The sequence below is a fragment of the Hyla sarda genome, chromosome 1 (assembly GCF_029499605.1).
Source record: "Hyla sarda isolate aHylSar1 chromosome 1, aHylSar1.hap1, whole genome shotgun sequence".
NCBI lineage: Eukaryota > Metazoa > Chordata > Amphibia > Anura > Hylidae > Hyla > Hyla sarda.
This window is the reverse complement of record NC_079189.1, coordinates 362,254,490-362,276,394: the sequence shown is the minus strand read 5'-3', so window position 1 is coordinate 362,276,394 and position 21,905 is coordinate 362,254,490. Positions and strand designations below refer to the sequence as shown.

The 21,905-nt window shown below is 44.3% G+C and overlaps 1 protein-coding gene across 5 annotated transcripts in view; it reads left to right on the top strand.

The window, feature by feature from the left end:
* The window catches only part of DMRT1 (doublesex and mab-3 related transcription factor 1), a 171,860-nt gene that overhangs the window by 53,027 nt on the left and 96,928 nt on the right, over positions 1–21,905 (top strand). Inside the window, exon 5 of one of the 5 annotated variants that reach the window (XM_056522974.1) lies at positions 8,330–8,565. The exons of the other annotated variants lie outside the window; for them this stretch is intronic. Coding sequence (XP_056378949.1) covers positions 8,330–8,500 — 171 coding nt within the window. The 3' untranslated portion in view covers positions 8,501–8,565. Of the gene's footprint in view, positions 1–8,329; positions 8,566–21,905 lie in introns of those variants that run through there. 5 annotated transcript variants of the gene reach the window in all.

Here is a 21,905-nt window from a genome sequence, read left to right as displayed (position 1 = left end):
CTTAGAAAATGAATAGTAGGGACTCTGATTACATTGTACAGGCTAATGAGCTCAGGAGTCGCCTTTTAGTTAGAGGGTGCCCACAAATTATTTTGGATAAGGCTATGTCCAGAGCAGGTAGGCAGTTCCATTCAGAGCTTTTGAGAGGTAGAAACAAAAAATGTAGTTGACCTGCAGAAATTGAGAATAGGGCGACCTTAGGTGATACAGATGAACGACAGCAGACATTTTGTTTTTGTTTTTCCTTAATGTTTAGTCGTATGGCTGATCAGATTAAAAAAAAAAAGTCTATAAGGAACAACTGGTTTTTGTTGCAAAATTATGTGGTTCTAGTTGATCTTGTGAAAGATAGTCTTTTGATAGCTTTCAAAAAAATGCAGAAATCTAAGGGATTTTTTAGTGCAGAGCAAACTAAAATCCAAGAATCGATACGATAATTGGTTAGGTAGGATGCTTAGCCCTGGTAACCACAGATGAGGCATGTGTACTTGGTGTAGGTTCCTCTGCACTGAAAAGAACCTTGCGATTGGTGGTGAAAAAGTAATGTTTAAGGATGTCTTGTCATGTATATCCAACCATGTTGTCTATGCCGTGATCTGTACTCTTCCGTAGATTTTAAATAGGGTGCATGATCAGGGCTCTGAACGTGAGATTCCGTAAACATGTCAACTTGGTAAGAAAGGTTCCCCAAGGTTGATAAGTCATGTACAGAAGGAAAATGGCAGAGACACCAATGTGCTACAGTTCTGCAATTTAGAGTCGGTAAAGTGCTGGGACAGCATAGAGAGACGCAAGGCATTATTACAACAAGAGGCCATGTGGATTCTAAAGACAGATGCGCAGGGTAAACTAGGTCTCAATGATGGTTTAGACATGAGCGTGTTCATCTGAGTATTTCCTCGTTCCTAGAATTGTATGTAAATAATATGGGGGTAGTTTGTAGGCTCACTACCTGTCTCTTATTAGCATAGTTATTTTTAACAGGATTTAAAGTTGTTTTTAATGTTCTCTGTGACTCAGGAGATGTGAACGCCCTTACCTGGTGACGTCAGAGGTCATATGGTATTTGCCTGGCCTCTCATCTTCAGGAGGGTGTGGTCTGAAGAAGTACTGGGAGCGGTGCAAGATGGCTATTACCATGGCTCCTGTGTAAACCCAGTTAGCGTCCTGCTGATACTGTTTTATGCACTGGAAATAAAGATTTATCCACACAAGGAACAAGTGGGTGCCCCCTGTACTCTGTTCGTTGCTGTTGCCTTGCAAACTTTTGCGGTTTTCTGAGGTGAGCACCACTTACATTCTGTCTGGCAGACAATGTGTCTTGCTGTACTGCTGGTCGTTTGGGCTTGTGGAGGCCAAGTGATGTGAGAAAGAACCAGTACCGACTGCATTTTCTGCTTTATGGTTGCAAAATATTCAGTCAGGGATTTTATTTTTATTACACTGTTTACCAGTTGTTAAGATACTGGTACTGATCATCTTACTTAAAGCATTAAATGCATCACCTATATTTTTCCTGATTAGAGAAAGATACTGAAAGATTTTCTTTATTTCTGTTTCTTTTTATTATTGTAATTATCATTGTTTATTTTATTTCTTGCACAGTATTACATTTCATTATTTACCATATTAATAAATATGGTTAACCTCAAAAACGTGATACTTGACTTTGACTTGAGTCTGTATACAAAACTAAAGTTGCCAATACAGCTGACTTTATTACCTGTGGAATGAATCAACAGCAGCAGAGAATACTGTACATATACTAACAAAGGATGGCATTACTATTTTCCTGTTTCCTGCATGGGTTTAACACAGCTTAGCCACAGACACAGCTTACTGAATTCATGGTATACCCTCACGTTTGTTGATGAAATGCAGAGCTAAAAGGGATGTCATTTCTAAGAATATATATAAATATGAATATACTAGCACTCCTTTTGGTTGTGGTAAGAGAAAGGATATAGTGTGCCTATAAAAAAATGCAGCCAGGTATAATATGGAACCCTGTTGACCATACACAAAGAATTTTGACCTATAGTAATATAATTAAATGGATACCAGAGCTATATAGGACTTAAAAGGGGTTGATTTATTTATTAGTACACATGTATAAAAAGATAAGAATACCAACTGGTAAAAAGCCGGTCCAACAACTAGCACTGAATGGAGATTAAAATATCAACCTAAAATATAATAATTATATATAAGACTATAAAGATATGATGATAATGTGGTAGCCCTTGGGGGGTGTATGGTAGTGGTGGTTTGATACCGTTATATGAGGGGTTAATGTTAACCCTATAGTTCGTGACGCCAGGCTGAGGGCTGGTATGCTGAGGCAATGCTCCGGCCTATCGCCGCCCTTCCCAGTAACGATAGGTGCATGAAATGACTGAAGGTCCACAAGGAGATTGAACTTGAACTTGAACAACTTTACTTAAGTGCTTGCGATACATCCAAGGCACAGTAACAGTCCCGTACAAACAGTGCTTATATTGCTCAGTGACTGACAGTTGTTGCGGACCATGAGCTATTTCGAAATTCTCTGAATTTAGGGTAGATATTTGCAGATCCGTCCGGATTTAGGGGTTATATTAGGTCCGGTGATGCTGCAGAGTGTCTGGGAATTGATACACTCTCTATTCTGAATAACTCAGCCGTTGCCGCAAGGCTCGGGCCTAACTCACTGCGATAGTTGCTGCGCAGATCCTTCTCGTTTGACAGCCCAGGAACAAGAGAGAGAAAAGATGGCCGCCGCTCCCTTATATGGGCAGGGGGCAGGGTGAATCCGATTGGTCCGAACATCTGTCATTCACCATTACACAGAGTAATGGGATTGCATACGTCACAGGGCCTCCAAAGGTCCTTAAGCAAAATACCATAGAGTTTACCTAGTCACGTGACCCGCAGGTCCTGCAAAGCTATGGAACCGGTAATTAACCATTTATTTACATATGTATTACTATTTTTACATCACCCTTACATAAATGACTAGGCTATTAGTTGGAATAGAGACGACAAGGGGTAGGCTACACAACAGGGATCCCTACATCCTAGGGACTCTGGCTATGGGGACCCACACATACATAGGTACAGTATAAGATGTGGTACCGGGACACCACAATAATATAATAGTATTAGTAGGTAAAAGGAAATATTTTACACACCCTACAGGTGCGTTACGTAATGGAGAGTAATGTCTTAGCTGGACTTATTTGTATATAGAAGAGGCCTGGGTGAGTAAAACGAAGGTAAATGTAATTTGCTAGCTATGACCAAATATAAACGAAGTTCTACCTACTTGTAAAATATCATGTAGTGAATCATAGAGGTAGGTTGCAATTATGGTGAAGTCTTTGTTCATACTGTATTTTTGTAGGGATGTTCTTTTTTCTACACGTGGGTGGACATGATTATCCTCATCTGTTACTGCAGGGATAGCCAATAGTGATATTCATAACATAGAAAATATCTGTTTCCTCCCAGTGAATGAAAAATGTTATATACCTTGAGCCATAGTGTTGGATGGTATGTCCATATGTAGTCCGGTCCTTATGCTTGATTTTGGGACAGTTTTGGGAGACCCGGCTGGTGGCGTCTCTACCAACACCGATTCCCCCTGGAGTACATGCAAATGGTCAGCTGATAGGGACGTCACTACGGTACAGTGAGTAGACCAAAAAACTAGGGATCGACCGATTATCGGCAGGGCCGATATTCTGTTTTTTTTTCGGTATCGGCTTCTAACCTGCCGATAATGAGCAAAACAAGGCGTGCGCACGAATCGCGGGACTTCAGTCCCCGCCCTGAACTTCAGGCCGGGACTGAAGTCCCGCGATTCGTGCGCACGCCTTGTTTTGCCGTGCGGAGCAATTGACGGACAGCTGACAGCATGGTGGAGAGGGAGCTGTCAGCTATCCTGCTCCTCCACTCCCTCACCTTTCTCACGCTGCTTCATTCTTGCAGTGGGAGTGAGAGCCGCGGGGACGCCATCCACGCCCGGAGATCACGTCCCTGCAGCTTTCACTCACAGTACAAGAACGTAGCAGCGTGTGAGAAAGGTGAGCACTGCTCGGGCACTGTATGGATGGACGGGCAAATTATAAGTGAGAGGGGCACATATCAGGGGGGTATTATATGTGAGGAACACAGGACAGGGGGGATTATATGTGGGGGCACATGACAGCCCCCCCTGTCATGTGCCCATATAATGCCCCCCTGACTTATAATACCCCCTGTCCTGTGACCCCCACATATAATGCCCCATTTCCTGTGTTCCTCACATACAATGCCCCCATCATGTGCCCCCACATATAATGCCCCCTGACATGTGCCCCTCATATATAATGCCCCATGTCCTGTGCCCCTCACATATAATGCCCCCCCTCAGGGGGAATTATATGTGAGGTGCACAGGACATGGGGAATTATATGTGAGGTGCACAGGACATGGGGCATTATATATGAGGGGCACAGGACAGGGGGTATTATAAGTCAGGGGGGGCTTTATACAGGCAGGGGGAGAGAAGCAAGTGGCGGCGGCAGTCTCTGGCACCGCAATAGCCGCTACAGTTCATTGATTTAAAGCGCCTGCTTTAAATCAATGATCTGCAGCGGCTTCGGGGGGGGGGGGGGAGAGAGAAATAGCCGATAATTTATACCTGAATACCGGCTTAACCTCCACAAATTATCGGTATCGGCCCTAAAAAATCCATATCGGTCGATACCTACAAAAAACCTCCGAACCTTTCAAAGACCAACTGTCTTCTTCATCTGGGATGTTCAAAGCCTACATTCATTCACTGGGAGGAAACTGATATTTCCTATCTTGTGAATATCACTATTGCCCATTTCCCTGCAGTAACAGATGAGGATAATTATGTCCACACACGTGTAGGAAAAAGAACATCCCTACAAAATACCGTATGAACAAAGACTTCACCATAATTGCCACCTATGATATTTTACAAATAGGAACGACTTTGTTTATATTTGGCCATAGCTAGCAAACTATCATATAACGTAATGAGTACATGACATTTACCTTCGTTTTACTCACCAAGGCCTCTTCTATATACAAATAAGTCCAGCTAAAACATTACTCTCCATTACGTAACGCATCTGTAGGGTGTGTAAAATATTTCCTTTTACCTACTAATACTATTATATTATCATCATACCTTTATATTGTTATACATAATTATTATATTTTAGGTTGATATTTTAATCTCCATTCAGTGATTGCTCGTTGCTGGACTTGCTTTTTACCAGTTGGTATTCTTATCTTTTTATACATGTGTGCTAATAAATAAGTCCAAAGTATAGGGGATAAGTTTGAGATCGCGGGGGGTCTGAGCGCTGGGGCCCCCCGCGATCTCCTGGACGGGGCCGCGGAAGTCTGCAGGAAGTGAAGTTTCGTCCTCAGCAGAAAGCCGCGGCAGACACACCCCCTCCATGTATCTCTATGGGGTAAATGGAGGTGGCGTGTCGGCTGCCGCGTCATGCTCGGATGGAACGCCCTCTTTCCAGAATACTGCTGCGGCCCTGTCCAGGAGATCCCGGGGTGCCCCAGCGCTCGGACCCCCCGCGATCTATAACTTATCCCCTATATTTCGGATAGGGGATAAGTTACATTGCATTACAGATCTCCTTTAAGTCCTATATAGGTCTTGTATACATTAATTATATTACTATGGATGTAATTTCTATTGTACAGGATCCTTATGGCTAATAATAGTAGCCTAAGAGTTCACTCTTAACCTGCTAAACACACAAAATGCCACAATGTTTGGATCAGGGGTAAATACCAACTAATATACCAAACCCCTTAGGTAAAAAAAAAAACAGGGATATAAACCCCCTAAATTACTATCACGAAATGTTATATATGTTATTAGTTTCAACTTGAAAATAATAAAAAAAACTCCATACAGTAGAAATTGAGTAAAGAAGTTAAGAAGGTGAAGGATTTGCATATTTACTAACATGTTGAATTCTTGTAGACATTTTTGTAGTTTATTAAATAAAGTCTACCCTGTTTGCCCATATTTGAAGTAAAAATGTGTCAATAAATAGTTTATTTTTATAGGCTCCCTACAGATCACCTTATTACACATGCATTGTTGTGTCTGTAACATGGAAGCAAGTTAGGGTCTGACTGCGGGTGTGAAATGTGATTGGGCTCTCATGGTGCTTAGGGTCTTAATTAAGGCTCCCAGGGCTTCCATCTTAACGGGGTACTCCAGGGAACTGAACTTTTCCATATAAACAGGATAGGGGATAAGTGTCTGATTGCGGAGGCTCTGACTGGTGGGACCCCCACAATCTCCTGTACAAGGCACATCTTATTTACTCGTTCTTGACGTTCCCTGGCCGGCTCGCTCAGCAAATCACCGCCCCGCTGTGATGTCCGCTCTCAGCCGATGATTGGTTGAGCGGGCTGTCACTTGCACTCGCCCAGGAAAGTGGGGGCTGAAGTGCGGTGAGGATGGGTAAGTAACCGGGACCCATAAAAGAGATCGGTTGAACTTCCTGCCATCAGACACTTATCTCTTATCCTGTAGCTAGGGGATAAGTTCAATAATACAAACATAATTGGTATTGCCACAGGTCTAATCTATTAGTATATAAAGTTATTTATCCTGCACAAAGAAGACCATAAAAAATAAAAAACTGTGTGAAAATTTATTTTTTGGGAACTTTGCCTCCTAAAAAAATGTTGCAAAGTTCCATTGATACCAAATAAAAAAAAAATGTAATGTCTTTAGTAGGTAAACATAACGTAAGGAAATGTGAAGATCAATAAAATGTAGTTGGTGAAGAAGTGGTTATATTATTGAGATCTAGATTTATTCATTGATGGGTACTGTGTAAATGCCTATTGGTATAATAAAGGAAGGTGGCTGGGTTTACACAGTGTCCTGTTTGTTTATCATTCAGCATTAGGGACAAACACTAACAACACTGTAGGACATTAAATTTGAACACATATAGTGACATGTCATGAGATTTATAACTTACTATTGTCTTAGCTCTCCTAACTGCAGTGAATAGCATGAGATTTCCAAGCATTCTACCTGCTTCTTGAGTATATTTCTTTTACCTTCTTTCCTTTCTCAGTAGAAAAGATGGAGTTACTGCTCTTTAACGTCAAAAAGACAAATCTGTTATGTATGCTCACTAAAATGAGATTGATAATCTCCAAATGATTTATTGCACTCGCTTGTCCAAAACATACTTCATTGCAGAGGATTTATAAGACAAACCATTTGTGATAATGTTTATTCCAAATCCATGGTCAGAAATATAACACTATATTGCTCCTTGTCTTTGGGGTTTGATAAAATGATTTTTAGCTCACTACCTAAGCACGCCATCGATGTTAAAATCTGCATGACATTTGTCATTATAGTCATGACCTTTTCTATGATTCTTTTTCGTATATGTTAATATATGATATAGGCAATGCCTTTTGGAGTTTAGAAGTGTTATCAATGAAATATATAGTGCTTGCAGTTTAGAGGTCAAGGAGAAAAAAAGAATGATGCCCAAAAAGAATAAATAAAAAGCTGTTACATTGGTGGAGATTTATCAAAATCTGAGTAGTGGAAGAGGGGCGCAGTTGCCCAAATCAACCTATCCTTGAAGTTACTGAAAAATAAAAGAAACAATCTGATTGGTTGCTATGGGCAACTGGTCAACTTTTCCTCTGCATGGGTTTTGATAATCTCCCCCATTTACCTTACTTTTAGGTTGCCTGAATTACTGCAGCAGTTGTCATAACAAAAAAGAATATAACAAAAAAAAAGGGGGGGGGGGGGGCTTGGCTTGATTGCCGCCTGTGTGTAGAGCTCCCTGGGACCTTGCCTTCTCCACCACTGTAGCCCGTCCATTCTGCCTTTTAAGTTACCCCTTTTAGTCTGTCAGTACCTCCATATTGGTCCCCTTTTTGCCACCACAGCTGCTGTAATTTTGTGTGGCTGGGTTCCTGCATCTCTCTTAGTGTCTCCTGCAGGCATCATTGATTTTCCTCTGGCACTCAGCACTGCATCATGAAGCAGCTATGCATGGCATCTGTAATGCTTCTCTTAGCCTCTGATTTAGCTCCTGAGGTAAGGACCCCATGGTATCTGCATTGGACTACCTGCTGAGCCCTATTGACCCTCAAGACCAGAATTTTGTGGGTCCCAGCTTTTTCTCTGCTGAGTCCGGCTGGAGTGTGTGCAACCTGTGCTGTGTCGGGACTTGCCCTCCTCTGCCCTGCAGTGCCACTCATCTCTTTCTGGATTACTGTGAGTGTCTTTTCTAAACAAATCTCTATTCTGCAGTGTCACATGATAGCCTCAGTGGATAAAGTGGATGACCTGAAGAACCATCTCTGTCAAATCAATATCTGGATTGTGGATCTCCTGGAGAAGAGGGAGAGCAGGGATCCTGCCCTGTTCCTTGAGACCTGGTTGAAATACCTACAGGGCCCTCTTACTCTTCTTATTTTCTGAATAAAAGGGGTCGACAGGATTCTGCCATGCCTTGGTCCACCAGGCTTCTCACCGAACTGCTCCATTTCAGAGACATAAATGTGATTCTTCAAGATGTAAAGGGAGCATTCTATATAACAAAATTAAAGTTTCATTCTACAGAAACAACATACCAGTTTCAACGAAGTTTGTGTTCAGCTATGAGAAAAGGGCTGCAAAGACTGTATGCCATGTTGTTTCTGGCTACACTTCGGGTGGTTGATGGCTGTACCTCTAGGTTTTTTTTATTTGTCTTACCAAGGTACTAGACTTGGTCTCTCGGACACCTAGGCTCCCCTGATTGTACCTGATGATCCCTGAAGCTATATAAGGATTCTTTGTTAGGGGCTGTCCCTCTGAGCCCTGTAATATCCTTGCATTGACATTGCAATATCTCCTGTTGAAGGTCCCTGGGACTGACCTTGTACAAACTTGTTTTGGCTAGTTCTTGGTATACCTGTTCAAGATTTTTGCTTCTCGTACAACAGCCTGTTGTGAATTGACATGGCCATTGCCTCTAGGGATCTCCTACATATGGTTTCAGATGTCTCTTAAATTCCCTGGGGCATCTCAGACCATTTAGCGCTCCTGGTCACTCTTTGGGTGGGCCCCGGCCCCTCATGAAATTCACTTTCTTCTTGATGAGATTACACCTCTGTGTCTGTAAAGTTTTCTGCCACTCATGCTGATTATTGGTCTCAAAATGACACTCATCCTGACCCATTTATTAATTGGTACCTATAAAGCCATAGTTTGGGGTGCATTTATTTGTGGTGTTTCAGTGCATAGAAAAATTATTCCCCAAAGGTATCTAGAGATTTCACATGTGAATGTTTCTGCTGAGCCTGTCTATTTATTGAATAGGAGGTTGTGGTCTCAATGTGACCATCTGCTTCTTAGTACGGAACAGAATAACAAGTCAGTGTTGTACAAGGAGGTAGCTTTTTTGCATAGGGAATAAGAATGGCAAACTGTTGGCTTACCTAAAGAAACTGTGATTACTGATGACACAGGTATGCTCTAAAGGGATCCGGAGGTTGTCAGCCTTGTCTGTCATCAATATTGCTCACATTTATTGATCAGATACACTTTTAATAAACTTTTTTCAAATGTAACAGACAGTTCAACATTCTGCTATATAAAAACATAGGCCCACATTTATCATTGCAGTGCAAGTGAAGCATTTTTTACACCTTTTTTTTTTGTGTGCTGATAATGTGTAGGAGCACCAAATTTATTGAAAGGTAAAAGAGCTTTGATAAATTTTGTGCAGGTCCACATTTTCTGAAATTTCTGTCTACACATACACCAAAAATCTACACCATATCTGGGCTGGTGTAGTTTTAGAGACTTTTCAGTGGCTTTGTGCCTTTTTTTGCTCCTTTTTACAAAAAGGCACAATGATAAATCCCTTCCATATCATGTCTATTGCCAAAATCAGTGGATTGCAACTCAAAATCAGTGGATTGCAACAAAAAATCAGCAGAAATGTGTAAACAAAAAGGGGCAAAAAAAGGCGCAAAAAACCCTGCTTGCGCCTTTTTTGCCCCTTTTTTAGACACAAAAAACTGTCTAAAGACAATGATAAATGTGGGCCACAGTCCACAATCAGATTGGTGCAGGTCAGTCATCTTGGAACTGGGCCATGCTGGCTCTAGGCTTGTTCTCAGTCTGATCAAGTCAGCAGAGGGCATCCTTAGAGAAATCGAAGAAGTGGGTAATACCCAGGGCAACTACACAGAGATAAGCAGGGTACAGCATGGAACAGGGAACATCCAGGTGTGAAGCCTGCATTTTGCCGAAATGCATCCTTCTCTTCTGGACCTCAGCAGAATAATCGGAACTGAAAACCTTGTGACAATTAATAGCTAGCTCCAGGACACCTCTGGATTTTTTAGCAGAATATCCTGGTCCCTGTAGTGCAAGAGATAAGGACCTTGCGTGGAGGGTTTTGTAGGTACCTGATGGGTCTCCTCCACCAGGGTAAAAGCCTTCTTGCTAAACACTTGGAAAAAAAAGACTCAAAATGTTCCATCAGGTTCGACCCCCTCAACATTTTAGGGTGCCCTCACAATGTGCACATTATTCAGTCTGAGGCTGTTTGATTTTAACAGCCTTCAAAGCGTACAGGTGTTGTGGCATATCTCTCCTTTAGGGTCTATTCGCACATGCAGTATTCTGTGTAAATTTGATGCGCAGGATTTCAAGCTGTGTTCAGTCATTCAGTTTACATTGAGATCTGCAGCCGAAAATCCTGCGCATCATATCTGCACAGAATACTGTACGTGTGAATATACCCTAAAGGTGACACTACATGCCTTCAGGGCAGTAGTATGTTCAGAAATCTTTTTGAGGTCTTGGGAAGGTTATCGATGACTTCTTTGATCCCCCCCCCCCCCCCCAACTGAAAGGAGTATAATTTGTTTCCCAACCACCATCATAAGGACATCAGACAAAGTAGGTTCACAAGTAGCCATGGCGTTGGAGCAGCAGAATTTTCTTCTGGAGGGAGAGCAGCAGCCCTGTTTGGTTCCCTGTATGCAGCCAGATAGCTTTTCATCCTACGGATGCCTATTGAGGAGTACATTCATCCATACATGGCTGCTTATGGTCCTTTTTAAAAGGGGGGACCATGCAGTGCTACCCCTTGTCCATATTTTTGTTTGCCCTGGCCATTTGCTGTAGCTGAACGTCACTTTTACTTGATTAGAAGTATTAAGCATGGCTCCATGGTTGGAAAGATTTCTTTGTATGTGGACGATACTTTGATCGTATACTTGGATCGAATAGGATTAGGGCACCAGGTTTATAGAGACTGCCACTGGTGTAATTTTGTAGTATTTTTACTCTCACCCTGTATACAAATATTTTTCGTATCGATGATTCACTGAAGATATGTGCCCAGTATTTTTGGGACTTGCATGCCACCCTATCTACCTCAAATTACTGACTACAATATCAATATTTTAGTTTTTGTGTTTTATACAGTTTTGAAATTGTAAGCAGTTGCTATGCTCTGCAGGTCTTTTTTGTATATAAAATGCTTTGCATTGGGCTATACTGCGATAGATTACCAGTTAGACCCTAGACACTATACATTTTAGAATGGGAATACACAGATATGTGACATTGTGGTGTCTTATTGTATGCTGGTGTTTAATATACTTGGAGGATGTGGGTGCCTCTCTGGCTTCTCTTTTGGGGATTTGGTGGGGAGGTTTGGTCCATTCTCTGGCCTGTGTATTAATTGGGCCAAATATGTTTTATTTTTTTGTTTTTGCATTCCCATGATCCTATCTCTTCACTGAATGTAGGGGGCCTGCTGGGAGTCTTAAAGGAGTACTCTGGTGCAGAGTATTCCTGCTCCATCCTGCCCGGGCTGCAAAATAGATGAAAATAAACCATCTTTCACCTCCCTGGGTTCCCGTGGAGCGCCACTACAGCTTAACAGTCCTCCGGTCAATCCTCTTCATACGGGGTGTAACGAAGCGTCACATGGCGCTCAGCCTATTATGGGCCAAGGCAGAATATCGCGGCGGCCGGCGATAGGCTAAGCGCCATGTGACGCTTCGTTACAACCGGAAGTATGAAGAGGATGGACCGGAGGACCGATCAGCTGTAGTGGCGCCCCGCGGGAACCCAGGGAGGCCAGAGATGGTTTATTTTCATTTATTTTGCAGTCCGAGCAGGACGGAGCAGGAATACTCTGCACCAGAGTACTCCTTTAAATGTTTTGATAAATCTCCCCCTCAGTTGTATGGCATACAACAGCTGATGTATGTTGTCATCAGTTGTGGCATCAGTTGCGTTGAGATCTAGACTGAGTTCACCTATGCCGGATATATATGAACCCAGCCTTATTTATCCTGTCTACTGAACAGTACCTGAATGACAATAAAAACTATGGATCACCCTTCACAAAATAAGCCCTCACGTAGCTCTATAGACAGAAAAATTTAAAGGAGTTATCCAGTATAAACAAACGTATCCCCTGTCCGCAAGAGCACCTTGCAGGAGATCACAGTGGTTGGACCCCCGTGATCAGACGCTTTTTTTCCCCTTATCCTGTGGATAGGGAATAAGTTAGTTTTTGCTGCACAAACTCTTTAAGTTTTATTTTTTGTTCTATTGTCTAAACAGCAGTCAGAACGGAAGTCCATGTAACTTTCTAACTAACAGAACAAAGTAACTAGACAGAATAAGTGCTTCGCTATAATTTGTATGATCTAAAATTGTGTTTTTTATTTTTCCAAAATTAGATAGTAAAATAGATTAAGCATAGATAAAATGTTGAAAAAGGGGTGTAAACATAGCTGTAAACCACTGCTGGACATTGAGGGGCTTATATGTATTGCATGCAATTTTCTGCTTTCCTAAGAATAAATCTCACCTCTTGTTTCTGTAATAAAATAAAGGGAGAAGGGTATACAGATTGTTCTGTTTGGATGAATGTTCCTCTTGTCTATGAGTCATAGAATTTGTATTATTACATCTTCCACCCTGCAGATTTATGCTAAAAAGTATCATAGTGTCTCTGGCAGCTCAAGTGTGACATGAATAGAAGCCATAATTCTCTCTGCAGGTAATATAAGAGGTTTTTTTTTACTCAGTAGTGCTGATAGGGCTATATCTCTCTAGTGTCACAGCAGTTTGAGATTCTGATGGCAACATATTGTTTATGGGTCAATGACTTTGTCTTAAACAGTAGCTTGGAACAGAATAGCAGAGGTTAATTAAGTATGTCTATCAACACAGACAGATATAGATGTTTCCTCTCACAGCAATGCCAGCATCTGCCATGATTCAAGCCAGTGTCTCGCCTGGGCTCTGTTCTTTTCTACCACAGTACGTGCTTCAGTTTTAGAAGAATCTATCAGTTTCCATATTGCTTTCTTATACAGAATGTAAATGCATCCTGTTATAATTACTATTATTTTAGTTATTATATTTTTTTATGTTTTACAAAATATTTGTTTTATTTTCGTAACACAAACTTTTCTAGAGCAGTGTATAATTTGGTATGTATCCTCTTATTGAGTATTATGAGATCAACTGCAAATATGTCCTTGACTTGTTCTCTTATTTCAAGTTCTTAAAAAAGGATCTATAATGAAGAAAGTACATCTAAATGTACGGTTATCTATGAAATACTCTAATAAAACAAAGCTAGTTTGGGTAGCCAGCTCTGTTAGAATTCATGCATGTCATTGTCAAGTTATTACATGCTTTTATGGTATGGTCCTATGTATCACAAACTAGAGCTGGGCGGTATGAGCAAAAACGTGTATCACGGTATTTTTGTAAGTGATGGCAGTTCCACGGTATTTAACGGTATTCCCCCCCATGTGTCCTGAGCGCCGCTTCTCTTCCAACACACCTCCCCCCCCAATGAATTATCTGCTGCGCTGTCCCCGCATCATGTCACCGCAAGCGCTCCTCTGCTTATCCTCCTATGAGTGGCGGGCCGCCGGCGCTAGAAATCTGTACTGTACTACAAATAACTTTTCCCGGGCTCTGGTACCATCTTCACTGTCCTGCACTGCGGTCCTCTTGCTGTTTCCTTGGGACCGGAGCATCACAGAGCCGCCAGCCTATCATCGGCCGGGGCGGGACATTGCTGCGGACGGTGATAGGCTGACGGCTCTGTGACGTTCCCATCCCCAGGACCGCAGTGGAGGGACCGTGAGGCCAATAACGGGGAACGTTGGAAGGTGAGTTAAAGTTTATTTTGTTTATTTTTTCAGTCCGGGCAATGTTATTTGTACAGTATAGATTTCTAGCTCCGGCGGCCCGCAACTCATGGGAGGATGAGCAGAGGAGCGCTTGCGGGTGACATGATGAGGCGACAGATGTGGGGGCAGCGCAGCTGATAATTCATTGGGGGGGGGAGAGAGAAGTAGGACAGTGCTCGCGGGTCACATATGATTAGTTCCCCGATGTGGGAACAGCGCGATGCGGCGGATAATTCACTCATTCAAGGGGGGGAGGGGCCCAACCCGTATTGCGGTATGGGCAAAATTCATATTGTGCAGGAAAAAATATTTGGTATTCCACCCAGCACTACCGCAAACGAGTGGGGCTGTGCGTCACAGTAATGCCAGTGCGAGGCCCGCCCCAAACTTCACTGAATACACAGGGCTGCTGCAGGCTAGCTCTGTGTCTATGCTTATTTCAGGATACCCAGCGTATTTCCCACTGTGAAGCACATTTTGCGCTGCGTGAAATACGCTGCAATAGCGGTGCGTGGGACCATACCCTTATAGTGTGAGGGAAAGGGCAGATGATTATAGTTTTTAAAAGCCAATTTAAAGGAGTACTCCACCCCTTGAAATCTTATCCCCTATCAAAGGATAGGGGATAAGATGTCTGATCGCAGGGGTCCCGCTGCTGTTGACCCCCGCGATCTCTCCTGCAGCCCCCAAGTCATCAGCTCTACGGAGGTAAGTTTGCTACGTGGCTAATGACTCATGGTTCAAAGTTCGGTGGTTTGTGACGTCATGGCTCCGCCCCTTGTGCCATCGCGCCCCACACCTTAATGCAAGTCTATGGGAGGGGGCGTGGCCATGACGTCACAAACTGCCGGCCTCTGTATCAGGAGTCATCAGCCATGGTGCAAACTTAGCTTCGTAGAGCTGATGACTCGGGGAGCTGCAGGAGAGATCGCGGAGGTCCCCAGCAGCGGGACCCCCGCGATCAGACATCTTATTCCCTATCATTGAATAGGGGATAAGATGGCTAGGGGTGGAGTACCCCTTTAAGTTATCCAGGTGCCAGTATACCTTTTTTATTAGCCACACAATACCAAATTTCATAGATATCAGTAAGAAGCATCTCCAAAAGTTTGACACCAGCAGCAAGCTCATTGTTTACCTGCTTTCTGATGTTTGTTTATAGTGGACACAACCATCTATGTATTGAACTAATCGGATTTGATCTAAATTTTTCAAGAAAAGTTGATTTGTCAGAATCAAATTTTCTTGTGATTTGCTTTGAGCAAATTGGTACAGGAGCAGGGACTGTCAAAGACAGGAGTCCCTGCACCTGTACTTACTTACATAGTATGCCTGTGCCTGGCCCAGTGAATGTGTGCTGCCCTGAGGTAAGCGGCAGTGCTTTAGGTATTTTGCTTTCTCATATTCTCTTCAGTGTAGGACTAAATCTGAATTGGCCTTTAAATCTAAAGCAAATTTGATGGCTGTTTTGAGCAAAACCTCCCAAATCTAGTTTCTGAGGTTTGTTCATCTTAAGCTGTGTTCATACATCATTGATTCAATTTTTTGTGCAGATTTTGTACCTGTTTCGTGACAGAATGCATGTGAACATTTTTCTTCAAATTAACTGGTTGCAGAAAGTTAAGCAAATTTGTAAATTACTTAAACCTTAATCTTAATCCTTCTAGTACTAATCAGCTGCTGTATGCTCCTCTGGAAGTTGAGTAGTACTTTTCTGTCTCACCACAATGCTCTCTGCTGACACCTCTGCCCATGTCAGGAACTGTCCAGAGGAGGAGAGATTTGCTATGGGGATTTGTTCCTGCTCTGGACAGTTCCTGACACAGACAGAGGTGTCAGCAGAGAGTACTGTGGTCAGAATGAAAAGAACAAATACACTTCCTGTGGAGCATACTGCAGTACTGGAAGGATAAGGACTTTTTAATAGAAGTCATTTACAAATCTGTTTGACTTTCTGTAACCAGTTGATTTGGAAAAAATTGTTTTCCGTCGGAATACCTCTTTAACTCCACCAGGACCAAGGGCGTACAGGTTCACCCTTGCGTCCTGGGACTTAAGGACCAAGGGCGTACCTGTACGCCCTCGGCATCTCCGCTCACCGCCGGTAACCGGGCGGTGAATGGAACATCGTTCAGCAGGCATCCCGTGCCAATGCCTGCTGTAACAGAACCTAACTCAGCCTCCAGCTGTTGCAAAACTACAACTCCCAGCATGCACGGTCTGTCAGTGCATGCTGGGAGTTGTAGTTTTGCCACAGTTGGAAGTTTGCCCCCCATGTGAATGTACAGGGTACATTCACACGGGAGGGGGTTTACAGTGAGTCTCCTGCTTCATGTTTGAGCTGCGGCAAATTTTCCGCTGCAGCTCAAACTCCTACCGGGCAACTCACCATAAACCCTCGCCAGTGCGATTGTACTCTAAAAACATTTCACTACACTACATTAACACAAAATAAAAAGGTAAAACACTACATATACACACCAGTACACTGTCCCCCCCCCCCCTCCCTCACCCAATAAAAATGAAAGACGTGGATGCAAGCGTTACAGTTGCCTCCACTACCAAAAATATTCTACGCCAGTGATTCCAAAACGGAGCCTCCAGCTGTGGTAAAACAGCAACACCCAGCATTGACGGACAGCCACTGACTGTCCAGGAATGCTGGGAGTTTAGCAACAGCTGGAGGCACCCTGTTTGGGAATCACTGGTGTAGAATATTTTTGGTAGTGGAGGCAATTGTAACGCTTGCATCAGAGTCCACCCCTATGCAAATCCCTAATTTAGGCCTCCCTTGGATAGGGGATAAGATGTCTAGGGGTGGAGTACCCCTTTAAGGACTCGGGGTTTTTCCGTTTTTGCATTTTCGTTTTTTCCTCCTTACCTTTAAAAAATAACTCTTTAAATTTTGCACCAAAAATCCATATGATGTCTTATTTTCGTGCCACCAATTCTACTTTGTAATGACATCAGTCATTTTACCCAAAAATCTACGGCCAAGCGGGAAAAAAAATAATCGTGAGACAAAATAGAAAAAAAAAACCCCATTATGTAACTTTTGCGGGCTTCTGTTTCTACACAGTACATTGTTCGGTAAAAATGACACCTTCTCTTTATTCTATAGGACCATACGATTAAAATGATACCCTAATTATATAGGGTGCAGGAAAATGTATACGTTTAAAATTGTCATTTTCTGACCCCTATAACTTTTTTATTCCCGTGTATAGAGGGTATGAGGGCTCATTTTTTGCACCGTGATCTCAAGTTCTTATTGATCGCTTTTTATTCTTTTTTTTCCTGATCTAAAAAGTGACCAAAAATACACAATTTTGGACTTTGGAATTTTTTTGCACGTACGCCATTGACCGTGCGGTTCAATTAACAAAATATTTTTATAATTCGGACATTTCCGCACGCGCCGATACCACATATGTTTATTTTTATTTACACTGTTTTTTTTTTAAATGGGAAAAGGGGGGTGATTCAAACTTTTATTAGGGAAGGGGTTAAATGATCTTTATTCACTTTTTTTTTTCTTTGCAATGTTAGCTCCCGTAGGGGACTATAACAGTGCACACACACTGATCTTTTACATTGATCAATGGTTTCTCATAGGATACCATTGATCAATGATTCTGCCGCTTGACTGCTCATGCCTGAATCTCAGGCACTGAGCAGTCATTCGGCAATTGGACCCCAGGAGCCAAGGTAAGGGACCCTCCTGCTGTGTCACAGCTGTTCAGGATGCCGCGATTCCGCCACGGACATCCCGAACAGCCCCCTGAGCTAACCGGCAATGATTTACGTTCACTTTAGACGCAGCGCTATACTTTGAACAGTGCGTCTAAAGGGTTAATAGTGCGTTGCACCACGATCAGTGCCATGCGTTATTAGCCACGGGTCCCGGACGTTGTTTGAGGCCGGGCTCAACCCGTGGCGTGGCCCCGCGTTATAGAACGGGAGCAGACATATGACGTACCGGTATGTCATGGGTCCTGTAGAGTTTAAGGCAAGGACATACATGGTAATATTTTCGGAAATATTACCTGTACCACGAGCCACACCAGAGAGGCAGCGGGAGATTAGGGAGGTAAACAAGTGGCTCAGAAGCTGGTGTAGGAAGGAGGGGTTTGGAGAATTGGGCCAACTTCGCAGTCAGATACTGGGTCTACCGTAGGGCCGGGCTGCACCTCAATGGGGAGGGTGCAGCTGTGCTTGGGGAGAGGATGTAATTGTACTTGGGGGTGGAGCGGAGGGAGGGGGTAGAATAGTTAATAGTGATAGGCTTCATAGGAAGAAAAAACATACAGCATTGAATTGCATGTTGACTAATGCCAGAAGTCTGTCCAATAAAACAGAGGAACTGGAGTGGTTGATGTCTGAGGAAATTTTGACATAGTGGGTATAACAGACTTGGTTGGACAATAGCTGTGACTGGGCGGTCAACATACAGGGTTATAGTCTATTCAGGAATGATCGGCCAAAAGGGGAAGGGGGAGGAGTTTGTCTTTATGTGAAATCGAGTCTGAAGGCCAAGCTGCGGGAGGATGTACGGGAGGGAAACGATAATGTGGGGTCATTATGGGTAGAAAATTATGGAGATAAAAAAAAAAATTCTGATAGGGGTTTGCTATAAGCCACCAAACATAATGTGTTACGCCGAGCGCTCCGGGTCCCCGCTCCTCCCCGAAGCGCTCGCCACATCCTCGCTACTGCAGCGCCCCGGTCAGATCCACTGACCGGGTGCGCTGCGATGCCGCCTCCAGCCGGGATGCGATTCGCGATGCGGGTGGCGCCCGCTCGCGATGCGCACCCAGGCTCCCGTACCTGACTCGCTCTCCGTCGGTCCTGTCCCGGCGCGCGCGGCCCCGCTCCCTAGGGCGCGCGCGCGCCGGGTCTCTGCGATTTAAAGGGCCACTGCGCTGCTGATTGGCGCAGTTGGTCTAATTAGTGTGTTCACCTGTGCACTCCCTATGTATACCTCACTTCCCCTGCTCTCCCTCGCCGGATCTTGTTGCCATCGTGCCAGTGAAAGCGTTCCCTTGTGTGTTCCTAGCCTGTGTTCCAGACCTCCTGCCGTTGCCCCTGACTACGATCCTTGCTGCCTGCCCCGACCTTCTGCTACGTCCGACCTTGCTCTTGTCTACTCCCTTGTACCGCGCCTATCTTCAGCAGTCAGAGAGGTTGAGCCGTTGCTAGTGGATACGACCTGGTTACTACAGCCGCTGCAAGACCATCCCGCTTTGCGGCGGGCTCTGGTGAAAACCAGTAGTAACTTAGAACCGGTCCACTAGCACGGTCCACGCCAATCCCTCTCTGGCACAGAGGATCCACCTCCTGCCAGCCGAATCGTGACAGTAGATCCGACCATGGATCCCGCTGAAGTTCCACTGCCAGTTGTCGCCGACCTCACCACGGTGGTCGCCCAGCAGTCGCAACAGATAGCGCAACAAGGCCACCAGCTGTCTCAACTGACCGTGATGCTACAGCAGCTACTACCACAGCTTCAGCAATCATCTCCTCCGCCAGCTCCTGCACCTCCTCCGCAGCGAGTGGCCGCTTCCGGCCTACGACTTTCCTTGCCGGATAAATTTGATGGGGACTCTAAGTTTTGCCGTGGCTTTCTTTCACAATGTTCCCTGCACTTGGAGATCATGTCGGACCAGTTTCCTACTGAAAGGTCTAAGGTGGCTTTCGTAGTCAGCCTTCTGTCTGGGAAAGCTCTGTCATGGGCCACACCGCTCTGGGACCGCAATGACCCCGTCACTGCCTCTGTACACTCCTTCTTCTCGGAAATTCGAAGTGTCTTTGAGGAACCTGCCCGAGCCTCTTCTGCTGAGACTGCCCTGCTGAACCTGGTCCAGGGTAATTCTTCCGTTGGCGAGTACGCCATCCAATTCCGTACTCTTGCTTCCGAATTATCCTGGAATAATGAGGCCCTCTGCGTGACCTTTAAAAAAGGCCTATCCAGCAACATTAAAGATGTTCTGGCCGCACGAGAAATTCCTGCTAACCTACATGAACTCATTCATCTTGCCACTCGCATTGACATGCGTTTTTCCGAAAGGCGTCAGGAGCTCCGCCAGGATATGGACTTTGTTCGCACGAGGTGTTTTTTCTCCCCGGCTCCTCTCTCCTCTGGTCCTCTGCAATCCGTTCCTGTGCCTCCCGCCGTGGAGGCTATGCAAGTTGACCGGTCTCGCTTGACACCTCAAGAGAGGACACGACGCCGCATGGAGAATCTTTGCCTGTACTGTGCCGGTACCGAACACTTCCTGAAGGATTGTCCTATCCGTCCTCCCCGCCTGGAAAGACGTACGCTGACTCCGCACAAAGGTGACACAGTTCTTGATGTCAACTCTGCTTCTCCACGCCTTACTGTGCCTGTGCGGATATCTGCCTCTACCTTCTCCTTCTCTACTAAGGCCTTCTTGGATTCCGGATCTGCAGGGAATTTTATTTTGGCCTCTCTCATCAACAGGTTCAACATCCCTGTGACCAGTCTCGCCAGACCCCTCTACATCAATTGTGTTAACAATGAAAGATTGGACTGTGCCGTGCGTTACCGCACGGAACCCCTCCTAATGTGCATCGGACCTCATCACGAAAAAATTGAGTTTTTGGTCCTCTCCAATTGCACTTCCGAAATTCTCCTTGGACTACCGTGGCTTCAACGCCATTCCCCAACCCTTGATTGGTCCACAGGAGAGATCAAGAGCTGGGGTACTTCTTGTTTCAAGGACTGTCTTAAACCGGTTCCCAGTACTCCCTGCCGTGACCCTGTGGTTCCTCCTGTAACCGGTCTCCCTAAGGCTTATATGGACTATGCTGACGTATTTTGCAAAAAGCAAGCTGAGACTTTACCCCCTCACAGGCCTTTTGACTGTCCTATTGACCTCCTCCCGGGCACTACTCCACCCCGGGGTAGAATTTACCCTCTGTCCGCCCCAGAGACTCTTGCTATGTCTGAATACATCCAGGAAAATTTAAAAAAGGGGTTTATCCGCAAATCCTCCTCTCCTGCTGGAGCTGGATTTTTCTTTGTGTCCAAAAAAGATGGCTCCCTACGTCCTTGCATTGATTACCGCGGACTTAATAAAATCACGGTAAAGAACCGCTACCCCCTACCTCTTATCTCTGAACTCTTTGATCGCCTTCAAGGTGCCCACATCTTTAGCAAACTGGACTTAAGAGGTGCATATAATCTCATCCGCATCAGGGAGGGGGACGAATGGAAAACTGCATTTAACACCAGAGATGGACACTTTGAGTATCTGGTCATGCCCTTTGGCCTGTGCAACGCCCCTGCCGTCTTCCAAGACTTTGTTAATGAAATTTTTCGTGATCTCTTATATTCCTGTGTTGTTGTGTATCTGGACGATATTCTGATTTTTTCTGCCAACTTAGAAGAACATCGCCAGCATGTCCGCATGGTTCTTCAGAGACTTCGAGACAATCAACTTTATGCCAAAATGGAGAAATGTCTGTTTGAATGTCAATCTCTTCCTTTCCTAGGATACTTGGTCTCTGGCCAGGGACTACAAATGGACCCAGATAAACTCTCTGCCGTCTTAGATTGGCCACGCCCCTCCGGACTCCGTGCTATCCAACGTTTTTTGGGGTTCGCCAATTATTACAGACAATTTATTCCACAT